The 13,033-nt window shown below is 46.6% G+C and overlaps 1 protein-coding gene across 1 annotated transcript in view; it reads right to left on the bottom strand.

The window, feature by feature from the left end:
• DOCK1 (dedicator of cytokinesis 1) overlaps nucleotides 1–13,033 on the bottom strand; it is a 589,023-nt gene that overhangs the window by 494,400 nt on the left and 81,590 nt on the right. Inside the window, exons 7-9 of the mRNA XM_068258876.1 lie at nucleotides 9,202–9,337; nucleotides 6,844–6,998; nucleotides 1,698–1,779 (exon numbers count right to left, since the gene is read on the bottom strand). Coding sequence (XP_068114977.1) covers nucleotides 1,698–1,779; nucleotides 6,844–6,998; nucleotides 9,202–9,337 — 373 coding nt within the window. The remainder of the gene's footprint in view (nucleotides 1–1,697; nucleotides 1,780–6,843; nucleotides 6,999–9,201; nucleotides 9,338–13,033) is intronic.

The following is a 13,033-nucleotide window of genomic DNA, read 5'->3' as shown; positions in this document are numbered from 1 at the left end:
GTGATCAATGGAATGCTCTGTCCTCCATTTTAAAAATGGCCATAACCACATAACAGCTTCCTGGACAGCACACTGTTAAACTGTAATATCGCCCACTTGAGCCAAACATGGGCATTACCTTGCACATCAGTTGCCCTTTTAGTTATAACTGACAGCAACCAAATTTTTTGATCTTGACAAAATCCAATCAGGAATCGTAAGAAGAAAATGGTGAGCTTCTGAGAGGAACTGATGGCGAGGTAAGTATGTAATATTCATTTGCAGGTACATCATGTATTTATATTGGATAATTTTACTCGGTTCAGGTTCCCTTGAGGAAGAAATGTCAGTTCACATTTCCAGAGAGTGAGTTTTGCTATCAGAAATGTATCATGGTTACTGCAGTACGAGATAAAATGTTTTGTTACTTTAACTTCCTCTTTATTCAGTAACCGAGTTAAAGTAGTGGCATTTATAGACGCTAATAAAACAAAGTGTTTACAGTTTATCAAAGCAGATCGAGACAAGACGAGGCGTAATGCAAGCAGTGGGGAAAACTCCGCGCAGCACAAGCCTCTCGCTTGTTTTGAATTGTTAGGAAATAATTCCCTTCGGCAACGGAGTTTACGCTGACGATTTAAACAGAACCGTAAAACAAAATAAACAATATAAAAAGGAAAACGAGATCCGCATCTATACATTACAGCATAACAACTACGTGTCATGTGTTTATGAAAAGCGGATCTGTGCTATAGACGCAACGGAGGCAGCGGATCTGTAGGAAATCTAGTGGCGTGGCTACAAGATCAACTAGGTTGAAAAGAAGGAAACAAGGTATTGGTAACATCAACAAAGTAAAATATTAGCAGGGGGGGGGGGGGGGGGGGGAGGAAATAATAAAATGTATCCAGGTGGATGACAATATTATTATTTATTAGTAAAAAGGGCCACCTGTTAACCCTTTCAGTACCAAGGAGTACATGGGGAGCAGAGGAGATGTACTGTCCTACATTGGCAATAGTTTTTAAGTCGGGGATTCCCTGCATTTGGCATAGCAGACGCAGTGACTTTTTCTCTCCATTTTGGGGGGAGAAAAAGTTTGTCTTGTATGCCTTACAGTGGATCCGAGATAAACTCTTACTCGATGCATAATTGTGTTCTTTTCATATAGTTTATAGGGCATTCCTCAAGCCAAATACTTTTTTGTTTAGTTTATAGGGAATTCGAGTATTAAAACAAAACAAGCCTCGCCCACAGCTTTTCAGAGAGCCTTGGCATTTTCAGACAGTAGCAAGGGCTCATGGGAGCTCAGTCTGGGCAGGAGGAGGGGGAGGTATTATTTGCCAGAGATTTCAGAGGCAGAGGGGAGGAGGGAGGAGGAGTGGGGACTGAATTTACACACAGGCAAGCTGATAGCATCTCCAGGACTCAGCCTGTGACAAAAATAACATGGCTGTCCTCCTTGTATCACAGGAATAAACAATCATAAACTGTTGAAGCTGTTTGCAGATAGATATGTTGTGTAAACGATCTAAACATATATAGACAAGTTACTTGTTATAGTTAGTCTCGGATCCGCTTTAAAATACGGTAAACCATTTCCAAGATGAAAGCCATGCGCACTTTCAGCTGAAGGTTAATGTAGGACAGACAATGATGAGAATTCACTGACAGATTTTCCACTGACTTGTCAAACAGAGAACAGCTCAATAACTTACTGTGAAAACGGCTCGCAGATTGTGCAGCCTCTCGATGTCTTTAGGCAGGCCTGAGCTTGACCAACGCACCAAGTAGTTTTCACTGCAAAAATTGAAATGATGACTTAGCAGAGGTGGAACATTTTATATTGCATTAGAAAATAAATTAAACTTTACAATGAAAAGAATTCCAAACAACTCGACCTAACTTAAGCCATCTACACACGGCCAGATGGATCAGGGATCTCCGCAGACTAATGATTATTCCCTGAACCATCTGGCTGAATCTGCATCGTTGACGTCCACGGAAACTAAAAATTGTATAAACAATCGTTTTACCCAATCCTGTAAAATTACAGAGAAGGTCAATAAGGGTTCGAAACAAACTATCGCTGTGGGTGGTCTGTATCGTGAAACATTGTTTGACAAGTTTTTGTGAAACGAGGTTAAAGCGATGTTCGTGCTCCAGGCTCACCATGATCACATGACAGTGCTCCAGGCTCCCCATGATCACATGACAGTGCTCCAGGGTCACCGCTGTCACATGACAGTGCTCCAGGGTCACCGCTGTCACATGACAGTGCTCCAGGGTCACCCCAGTCACATGACACTGCTCCAGAGTCACCCCAGTCACATGACACTGCTCCAGGGTCACCCCAGTCACATGACACTGCTCCAGGGTCACCCCAGTCACATGACACTGCTCCAGGGTCACCCCAGTCACATGACACTGCTCCAGGGTCACCCCAGTCACATGACACTGCTCCAGGGTCACCCCAGTCACATGACACTGCTCCAGGGTCACCCCAGTCACATGACACTGCTCCAGGGTCACCCCAGTCACATGACACTGCTCCAGGGTCACCCCAGTCACATGACACTGCTCCAGGGTCACCCCAGTCACATGACACTGCTCCAGGGTCACCCCAGTCACATGACACTGCTCCAGGGTCACCCCAGTCACATGACACTGCTCCAGGGTCACCCCAGTCACATGACACTGCTCCAGGGTCACCCCAGTCACATGACACTGCTCCAGGGTCACCCCAGTCACATGACACTGCTCCAGGGTCACCCCAGACACTGCTCCAGGGTCACCCCAGTCACATGACACTGCTCCAGGGTCACCCCAGTCACATGACACTGCTCCAGGTTCACCCCAGTCACATGACACTGCTCCAGGCTCACCCCAGTCACATGACACTGCTCCAGGCTCACCCCAGTCACATGACACTGCTCCAGGCTCACCCCAGTCACATGACACTGCTCCAGGCTCACCCCAGTCACATGACACTGCTCCAGGCTCACCCCAGTCACATGACACTGCTCCAGGCTCACCCCAGTCACATGACACTGCTCCAGCCTCACCCCAGTCACATGACACTGCTCCAGCCTCACCCCAGTCACATGACACTGCTCCAGCCTCACCCCAGTCACATGACACTGCTCCAGCGTCACCCCAGTCACATGACACTGCTCCAGCGTCACCCCAGTCACATGACACTGCTCCAGCGTCACCCCAGTCACATGACACTGCTCCAGGGTCACCCCAGTCACATGACACTGCTCCAGGGTCACCCCAGTCACATGACACTGCTCCAGGGTCACCCCAGTCACATGACACTGCTCCAGGGTCACCCCAGTCACATGACACTGCTCCAGGGTCACCCCAGTCACATGACACTGCTCCAGGGTCACCCCAGTCACATGACACTGCTCCAGGGTCACCCCAGTCACATGACACTGCTCCAGGGTCACCCCAGTCACATGACACTGCTCCAGGGTCACCCCAGTCACATGACACTGCTCCAGGGTCACCCCAGTCACATGACACTGCTCCAGGGTCACCCCAGTCACATGACACTGCTCCAGGGTCACCCCAGTCACATGACACTGCTCCAGGCTCACCCCAGTCACATGACACTGCTCCAGGCTCACCCCAGTCACATGACACTGCTCCAGGCTCACCCCAGTCACATGACACTGCTCCAGGCTCACCCCAGTCACATGACACTGCTCCAGGCTCACCCCAGTCACATGACACTGCTCCAGGGTCACCCCAGTCACATGACACTGCTCCAGGGTCACCCCAGTCACATGACACTGCTCCAGGGTCACCCCAGTCACATGACACTGCTCCAGGCTCACCCCAGTCACATGACACTGCTCCAGGCTCACCTCAGTCACATGACACTGCTCCAGGCTCACCCCAGTCACATGACACTGCTCCAGCGTCACCCCAGTCACATGACACTGCTCCAGCCTCACCCCAGTCACATGACACTGCTCCAGCCTCACCCCAGTCACATGACACTGCTCCAGCCTCACCCCAGTCACATGACACTGCTCCAGCCTCACCCCAGTCACATGACACTGCTCCAGCCTCACCCCAGTCACATGACACTGCTCCAGCCTCACCCCAGTCACATGACACTGCTCCAGCCTCACCCCAGTCACATGACACTGCTCCAGCCTCACCCCAGTCACATGACACTGCTCCAGCCTCACCCCAGTCACATGACACTGCTCCAGCCTCACCCCAGTCACATGACACTGCTCCAGCCTCACCCCAGTCACATGACACTGCTCCAGCCTCACCCCAGTCACATGACACTGCTCCAGGCTCACCCCAGTCACATGACACTGCTCCAGGGTCCCCCCAGTCACATGACACTGCTCCAGGGTCCCCCCAGTCACAACACCCTGCTCCAGGGTCAGCCCGGTCACATGACACTGCTCCAGGCTCACCCCAGTCACATGACACTGCTCCAGGCTCACCCCAGTCACATGACACTGCTCCAGGCTCACCCCAGTCACATGACACGGCTCCCGCCTCACCCCAGTCACATGACACTGCTCCAGTCTCACCCCGGTCATATGATACTTCTCCAGGGTCACCCCAGTCACATGACACTGCTCCAGCGTCACCCCAGTCACATGACACTGCTCCAGGGTTGCCCCAGTCACATGACACTGCTCCCGGCTCACCCCAGTCACATGACACTGCTCTAGTCTCACCCCGGTCATATGATACTTCTCCAGGGTCACTGCTTTCACATGACACTGCTCCAGGGTCACCCCGGTCACATGACACTGCTCCAGTCTCACCCCAGTCACATGACACTGCTCCAGCCTCACCCCAGTCACATGACACTGCTCCAGTCTCACCCCGGTCATATGATACTTCTCCAGGGTCACTGCTTTCACATGACACTGCTCAAGTCTCACCCCGGTCATATGATACTTCTCCAGGGTCACCCCGGTCACATGACACTGATCCAGGGTCACTGCTTTCACATGACAGTGAGCATGGAGCACTATGGTCCACTTAAAGTGGATCCGAGATGAAAAACTAACAAGTAACTTGTCTATATATCTTATCTAAAGTTTACATATTTTTCATAGTTCACACAGCAAATTTAGCTGCAAACAGCTTTAATAGAATATGATCATGTCTTCCTGTGATACAATGACAGCAGACATGTTGTTTGTAAACATTACACAGAGGCAGGTTAATCTGCATCTTGAGCAAAAAAACCTAATCCCCCCTCCTACTCCCTCCTCCCCTCTGCTTCTGAAACCTCTGGCTGGTAATACCTCCCCCTCCTCCTGCCCAGACTGAGCTCCCATGAGCCCTTGCTACTGTCTGAGAGAGCCTTGGCCCTCTGAAAACCTGTGGGCGTGGCTTGGTTAGTTTATAGGGAATTAGAGTATTAAAACAAAAACAAAAAACTATTTGGCTTGAGGAATTCCCTATAAACAAAGGGAAAGGAACACAATTATGCAATGTGTAAAAGTTCATCTCGAATCCACTTTAAGAAGCTGCTGGGGAGAGGATACAGTATCTCAAAGCAAAAAAACACTAGAGATAAGACTCTGACCTAGCAATCTTACAATCCAATGCCTGGCATAGGGGCTTTTGGAACTTTACCAGTAGAAACTTAAAATCATTAATGGCATTAATTGCCGTTATGCAAATGGGAAAATTTAACTAGTTAGGAGCTGTAAAGCAACGCCAATGGATTTTCTTTCCCCTTCATTGATTTTCAGTTACAGTAGATCCATTTACAAAACAGTCATTAAAAATAAATAGTTTCCACAATTTACAAGCCGTCTCCGCTAAACGCTCTCATACATTTCGCAGGCTTGGAAGGCGGACTTGACTGAAAATATCTTAAGGCCTCGATTAAAAATGATTGAAAAGTTACATGAAAAGGAACCGCACGTATTAAAGTAAACCAATGACTGGGCAAAGTGTTACAGGAGGCCTGAAATGAGAGGAACGAGTCAATATTCCGGACACAGCCGAGAACAGGTACGCTGATCAGGTGATCTCACTGCCTCCAATGGCTGCAGGCCAATTCCAGATAAGTGAATCAGATGCTACGGAGGTCAAAATATCAGCATGGCAGCCAGGCCAATACAAACAGCCACTTCCATCTTGTTCTATATTCAGGTCCCTTTTAACCATTTGCGGTCCCTATGATGTTTAAATAAGTCTCTGCACTCTCCTTCCTACAAAATCTTAGATAACAATGTTTATGTATCTCTGACCTGATAACATTACTAAAGAGTTGTAAAACAATGACAGCAAACCCCTCTCCTCCTCCCAGGGAATGAAATGGCAGAGTTAATTAGCAAACAAGTGTAAAAACACATTCAAGGAGCAGACAGTAGCAGATTGTATACATTAATTAATTGTTACATCTAATACATTATCAAAACAAATAAACTGTTTAAATAAAAAGGAGGGATAGACAAATAAAATGTGTGGGTTTAATGTACAATAGAACTGTTTACATTTCAGCTATAATGTATGAAAGTGTATACTTTCCTTTTAAAATGCATAGAAAATAAGGTAGTTACTAATAACAAATATCAGCCACATAAAAACCTTATTTATCCTGGAAAAAAATAAACAAGATATAGATCATTTAGTTATGATAATTATTGATAAAGTTATTGCCAAAGTAATCCCAGCTGAGTTGAACTGTGAAAATTACCAGGGTAGGGAAGTGGTTAAAGAGAACCAGTTGTGGTTCTCAAACTACAGCAAAGTCCCCATTATCCAGAACTGTGGGAACATACAGGTGTTTGTGAGTTGAAGCAATGATGAGCCATGATGATGATAGCCTAGCACAGCAGCCACGTGTCGGGGGCCACTCACCTGATAAATTTGCACTCGGACGGGTCATAGAGAGACATGAGAACCTCAGCGTCCTCCCCGATCTTACACACGACATTTTTCAGATTGACAAATAAAGCAAAGGAGGGGGTCGCGGCAAACTTGGCTTGTCTGTTGATGTCATTCTGTTTCTGCAACTGAAATAAATAAAAAAGGAAACAAAAAAAAAAAAAAATCATACAATGTTTTGCAAAAAAGTGTACTATATAAATACACATGGTTATGAAAAGAAAGAATATCGGTAATTACTTTTGGCCTGCTGCAGTAAGCGGCCATTTTTGAGGTGCTGCTGGGTTGCCTTTTAGACCTTTTAGCAGCACGTTTTTTTAAAAGGGGCCATGTAATTAAAGGGTGTAGTAACATCACCCCCCCAAAAAAAAAAAATCCCAAAATTGGCACACCTTAAAGGGAAGGTTCAAGCAAAAAAAAAAAAATGAGTTTTACTTACCTGGGGCTTCTACCAGCCCCATGTAGCCATCCTGTGCCCTTGTAGTCACTCACTGCTGCTCCAGTCCCCCGCTGGCAGCTTTCTGACCTCGGAGGTCAGGGCCCCATTGCATACATTTTTACGCATTCCAGCTAGCGCAGGAACAAAAATTTACGCGTTGCACCACTAACGCGTAAAAATGTATGCGTTAATGTTCCTGCACTAGCGGGAATGTGTAAAAATGTACGCAATTCGGCCCTGACCTCCGAGGTCAGAAAGCTCCCAGCGGGGGACTGGAGCAGCAGTGAGTGACTACGAGGGCACAGGATGGCTGCATAGGGCTGGTAGAAGCCCCAGGTAAGTAAAACTCATTTTTTTTTTTTTGCTTGGACCTTCCCTTTAAAATACAGTATAAGTAAAACTCAGTGGCCAAAAAATTTGAGACACCACCTTATTTGAAAGTAAACCAGTTCAACAGTGGCTTAGACTGACCTAACAATGCAGTAGTGCTTATATAAGGAACGCTCAGCTTCGGACGACCTAGCTATCATGGGAAGTTCGTGTCAAAGTGGGTCAGACAAAGATTGAAGTGACTTTGAGTGAGGGATGATCATCAGTGCAAGAAGAGCTGGTGCTAGCATCTCTGATACAATGACTCTTTTAGGACTTTCTTGCCCAACAGTATCTCGGGGGCTGTAAAATATGTGCAAACATATGCAAATAAGAAGCACATTTTTTCCAGAGTAAAATGAGCCATAAATTACTTTTCTCCTATGTTGCTGTCACTTACAGTAGGTAGTAGAAATCTGACAGAAGCGACAGGATTTGGACTAGTCCATCTCTTTATAGGGGATTCTCAGGGATATATTTATTTTCAAAAGCACTTAGTAAATGGCAGTTGCTCTATTCAACTGCCAAAAAACTGTGCAGCGAGCAGGGAAGCTGGCCAGCATTATTGTTTAAATAATTTTTCAGGAATATCTTTATAAAGAATAAAAGCCTTGCTGAGTATCCCCTATGAAGAGATGGACTAGTCTAAAACCTGTCACTTCTGTCAGATTTCTACTACCTACTGTAAGTGACAGCAACATAGGAGAAAAGTAATTTATGGCTCATTTTACTCTGGAAAAAAACATACTTCTTATTTGTATACGTTTGCACACATTTTACAGTTTTTCTCTGTAGTGCCCCTTTAACCACAACCATCACCACCCCCACTGTCCTTATCCGCTTAACACCACAACCCCCTCCCCCAACCGCTAACCTTATCTGCCTAACCAACCCCTCCCCCCCGCTAACCTAATCCGCCGGCGGCTGAGGCAGCAGATAACGACTGCCTCAGTTGATAATCAGGCATGTGTATGGCAGCTCCAAACCCGCAAGCTATCTGCTCAGATCTACTCACCCCCATGGACGCCGATAGCATTGTTTGCGGCGGCGGCGGCGCCCCCCTCCCCCTTACGTGAAGTCACACACAAACACACCGCTCAGCGTCATCCCCCGCCTGGCAACACAGCGCGTTGTCCGCTACACAGCTGACACACGTGTGTGCAGCCCGGCCCAGCGCTGTCGCCCAAGATAAAAACAACTTCTGCACTTAGTTACTTAGTTAAAGGAGAACTGTAGTGAGAGGTATATGGAGGCTGCCATATTGATTTCCTTTTAAGCAATACCAGTTACCTGGCAGCCCTGCTGAGCTATATGTCTACAGAATCACACCAGAAACAAGCATGCAGCTAATCTTGTCAGATCTGACAAAAATGTCAGAAACACCTGATCTGCTGCATGCTTGTTCAGGGTCTTGGGCTAAAAGTATTAGAAGCAGAGGATCAGCAGGATAGCCAGGCAACTGGTATTGCTTTTTGACATTAGTTAACACATAATATGTGACAAATAAGAAAACAGAGCTCCACCTTCTCTTCCTGAATTCTTTCTTCAACTTGTTTAGAAGCGACTTCATGAGCCCTGAAGAGATTGACGGTGCTGGTCTGTTCCGGGTCCAGTATATTGCCGTCTTCATCTCTTACTACTAAGTCCAAATCAAGGATCCTGGGGATAAGGAAAAATAAATGAATTAATAAATGTTACCGTCTTTAGACCTGCAAACAATTGTCCATGAGCGACTCCAGAAGCAGACCATGATTACCAACCATTATAAAATGTAATATAGAAGTGTACAGTTCCCCCTGATTAAAATGCACTATGGATTACTTTTCTCCTATGATCTCGTCTCTAATGCCGGGCATACAAGGCACGTTTTATGCGCCGGATCGAGCCAGCGCGGATCGATTGCCGCTCGTCCTCGCTTCCTTATCACCGCTCGATTCCCTGCCATTGTCCGCCGGCGGGAATCGAGCGGGCGCGGGTCGTGCGGCATGATCGGGCCAGCTGAATATTATCAGCTGGCCGGATCAGCTGGTCAATACATGGTACAGAAACGTATCGTGTATCCCCAGAATTACAGTAGGAAGTAAAAATCAAACCGATCTGGAAGCTTTTGGACTAGTCCATCTGCTTATGGGGGATTCTCTGGGTTTTCTTAAATTTTTAAAAGCACTAATGAACAATAGGTGCTTGATACAACTGCCAATATAGTGTGCAAGTGAGCAGGGAGACTGGCTGACATTTTTGTTTGCATCCTTTTCCAGAGTGCTTTTGTAGAGAATGAGGCCCCATTCACACCTAAAAACAAAAACACAAAGTTTTACGTTTTTGTGCACGTTACCCCCCCCCCCCCCCCCCTCCCCAGCGCTCCACTGCGTGCTGTGTTTTTGTAAAAAGCTCTTTACTAAGTGCTTTTTCAGAGCAGTTTTGTAATTCACTCCCTGACCCAAGTGAGGTAGTGAACTTTTTGACCCAGAAAAGAATAAATACAATGTATTTATTCTTAAAAACGCAAACAAAATCGCTGCACAAAGATTTTGTGAGCGTTTTACCTATACCTTCCATTATAGCAAAAACGCCTCAAAAATTGTACAGGCAGCGCTTTGCTGAGCGGATCGGATATGAACCGCTCAGCTGTGAACTCTTTCATAGGGAATCATTGCACAAGCGTTTTGTGGGCGATTTTAAAAATCGCATGCGCTTGAAAAAACGCGAAAAATGCCCCTAGTGTGACCGGGCCCTAAGGGAGATACTGATAATCGCCCATGAGGAAATGGGTTAGTCCAAAACCTGTCCGATCTGTCCACGTTTAATTGCTTACTGTAAGTAACATCACACATGCGCCACGTGCCATACAGCGGCAGCAATACAGCGGCAGAGGCGCCACACAGCGGCAGCATGTGAGGCGCAAATGGAGGAAGCCGAAAACTGGGAACCACGCGACAGTGGACAATTAAACTATAAATGCACGCCTGGTACACCATTTACACTAGAGGGGCAGCAAACGAGTCGGTGGATGCGGCGACATAAGGCCAATTACTGAGAGATTTCATACAGAATACCTTCGGGAACCGGCCTGAGGTGTAAGGGCAGCCGACAGATACTCTCTATGATCAGATTCAATACAGAGAGAAATCTGTTTCGGTGGAATCTGCCCATCATCGCTCCATGTATGGGCACCTTAGAGGGAACCTAAACTGAGAGGGATATGGATGTTTCCTTTTAAACAATACCAGTTGCCTGGCAGTCCTGCTGATCTTTGGCTGTAGTAGTGGCTGAATCACTGACCTGAAACAAGCATGCAGCTAATCCAGTCTGACTTCAGATGGCATAAAATGTTCTGCAGGCTTTTTCTTTCAGGGCCTCTACTGCTGGTTTAAAGCTCCCTGATTGGTTGATCTCCAGCCCCGGGTAGGTGTAACTGTTGGTGGTCACCAGTGGGGAGCCATTTAATATAAATGAGGAGGTGGGGTTTTCTTTAGATTCTTGCTCTGGAACACCATCACTTTTGTCTTCTTTGGGTTGATGGGCAGTGCCCATGTGGTACAGAAACTCTCCAGTACTGCCAGGCTATCCTGTAGGCCTTTCTCTGTTGGGGAGAGCAGCACAAGGTCATCTGCATACAGCAGGAACTTCACCTCACGGTCATGCAGGAGGAGGCCTGGAGCTGGGGAGGATTCTAGGGCTACAGCCAGTATAGCCATAATTTATATGGTAAAGAGCGTTGGGCTCATATTGGTGCTCTCTACTCTATACTATTAGAACATCTGGCTAACCCAGTGGTAGAACAATCCAGAAATAAATGGATACAACAGGGAACTCAAATAGACGAAGAGGAATGGGAAGATAGCCTCTTAGCCGTCAAGCAAGTATCCCCATGTATTAAAGATCGCCTCACACAATTGGACAGTACCCACCAAAGTTATCTTACCCCTAGTAGAATATCTAAATTTAACCCCAACAACTCTAAACACTGCCCCAAATGCAGCGCATTTAACCCCACTTTTATGCATCTTCTGTGGCAGTGTCCTCCAATAGCAGACCTATGGAAGCAGGTGATTGACTTCCTTCATGATGTAATGGGATCACCAATTGCCCTAGACATTAAGAGCTGTATATTAAACATCTACGACGAAGACATTAATAAATTTGATAAAACCTTTTTGATAGAAACCACCTTTATGCTTAAACAATGCATAGCACTCAGATGGCTCTCCCCAACTCCTCCTACATATGCTGACTGGCGCAGTAGAATCAAAAATTCCCTACTCCTTAAAAAACTAATATACCACCATAGAGGCTGCCCTTCGAAATTCAACAAAATATGGGATCGCTGGATTGAAAATCCAGGCAGTTAACAATGTCCAAATTACAATGTTTATGCTGCTGTTTGCCCTTGTTTCCTATCATAGTATCTATTTACTCGGATACTCCTCTCCTTACCTCCCCCCCCCACCCCTTCCCCTCTCCTTTCATGCCTACACCCACCTTTGGATGCCAACAAAACGAGATCTTCCTTCCTGATTTCCCTATCCTCCTTCCCACTCTCCTCCTCCTTTCCTGCTCTCCCTATGAGGTTACAGAGATGATGACACTGCTGTATAGATACTTCCTGTACACCATTTGTACCACTTACCTGTTGCCTAATTCTGCTCAACATTTGTATATCGTATTCTCTGTATCATCCCTGTTTTATATTTCAATAAAACTTTTGGTCAATGAAAAAAAAAAAAAAAAAAGAGCGTTGGGCTCAGACTGCAGCCCTGCCTGACTCCTCGACCCTGCTTGTAGAACGCGCGTCTCTTCCCGTCCATTTTCACACTGCATTGGTTCCCAGTATATGAACTCTTGATGACATCATAAGTTCTTCCTCCTATTCCGCTCTCTAAGAGTTTTAGGAAAAGGCCTGGGTGCCACACCAAGTCAAACACCTTTTTAAAATCCACAAAGCAAGCGTGTATTTTGCCGCGTGAGTTGTGGACATGGGTCTTGATGAGGCTGTGCAGTGTGTAGATGAGGTTGGTGGTGCGGTGTATTTGCCACGTGAACTGTGGACATGGGTCTTGATGAGGCTGTGCAGTGTGTAGATGTGGTCGGTGGTGTGGTGTATTTGCCGCGTGAGCTGTGGACATGGGTCTTGATGAGGCTGTGCAGTGTGTAGATGTGGTTGGTTGTGCGGTGGTGTGTCATGAACCCGGCTTGGCTTTGGCTGAGTACGTCCTGCTGTGTGAGGAAGGAGATGATTTTTTTTTTTATTGATGCTGTTAAATGGTTTCCCCAGTGTACATGCTACTACAGGCTGTTTTTCTTACGGCCACAACTGAGGAGGTGAGACAGGTCCTGGATAGGGTCATCTTTCAC

The sequence above is a fragment of the Hyperolius riggenbachi genome, chromosome 10 (assembly GCF_040937935.1).
Source record: "Hyperolius riggenbachi isolate aHypRig1 chromosome 10, aHypRig1.pri, whole genome shotgun sequence".
NCBI classification, from domain to species: domain Eukaryota; kingdom Metazoa; phylum Chordata; class Amphibia; order Anura; family Hyperoliidae; genus Hyperolius; species Hyperolius riggenbachi.
Note: the sequence above shows the minus strand (reverse complement) of the source record. Positions and strands in the feature narration are given on the sequence as shown.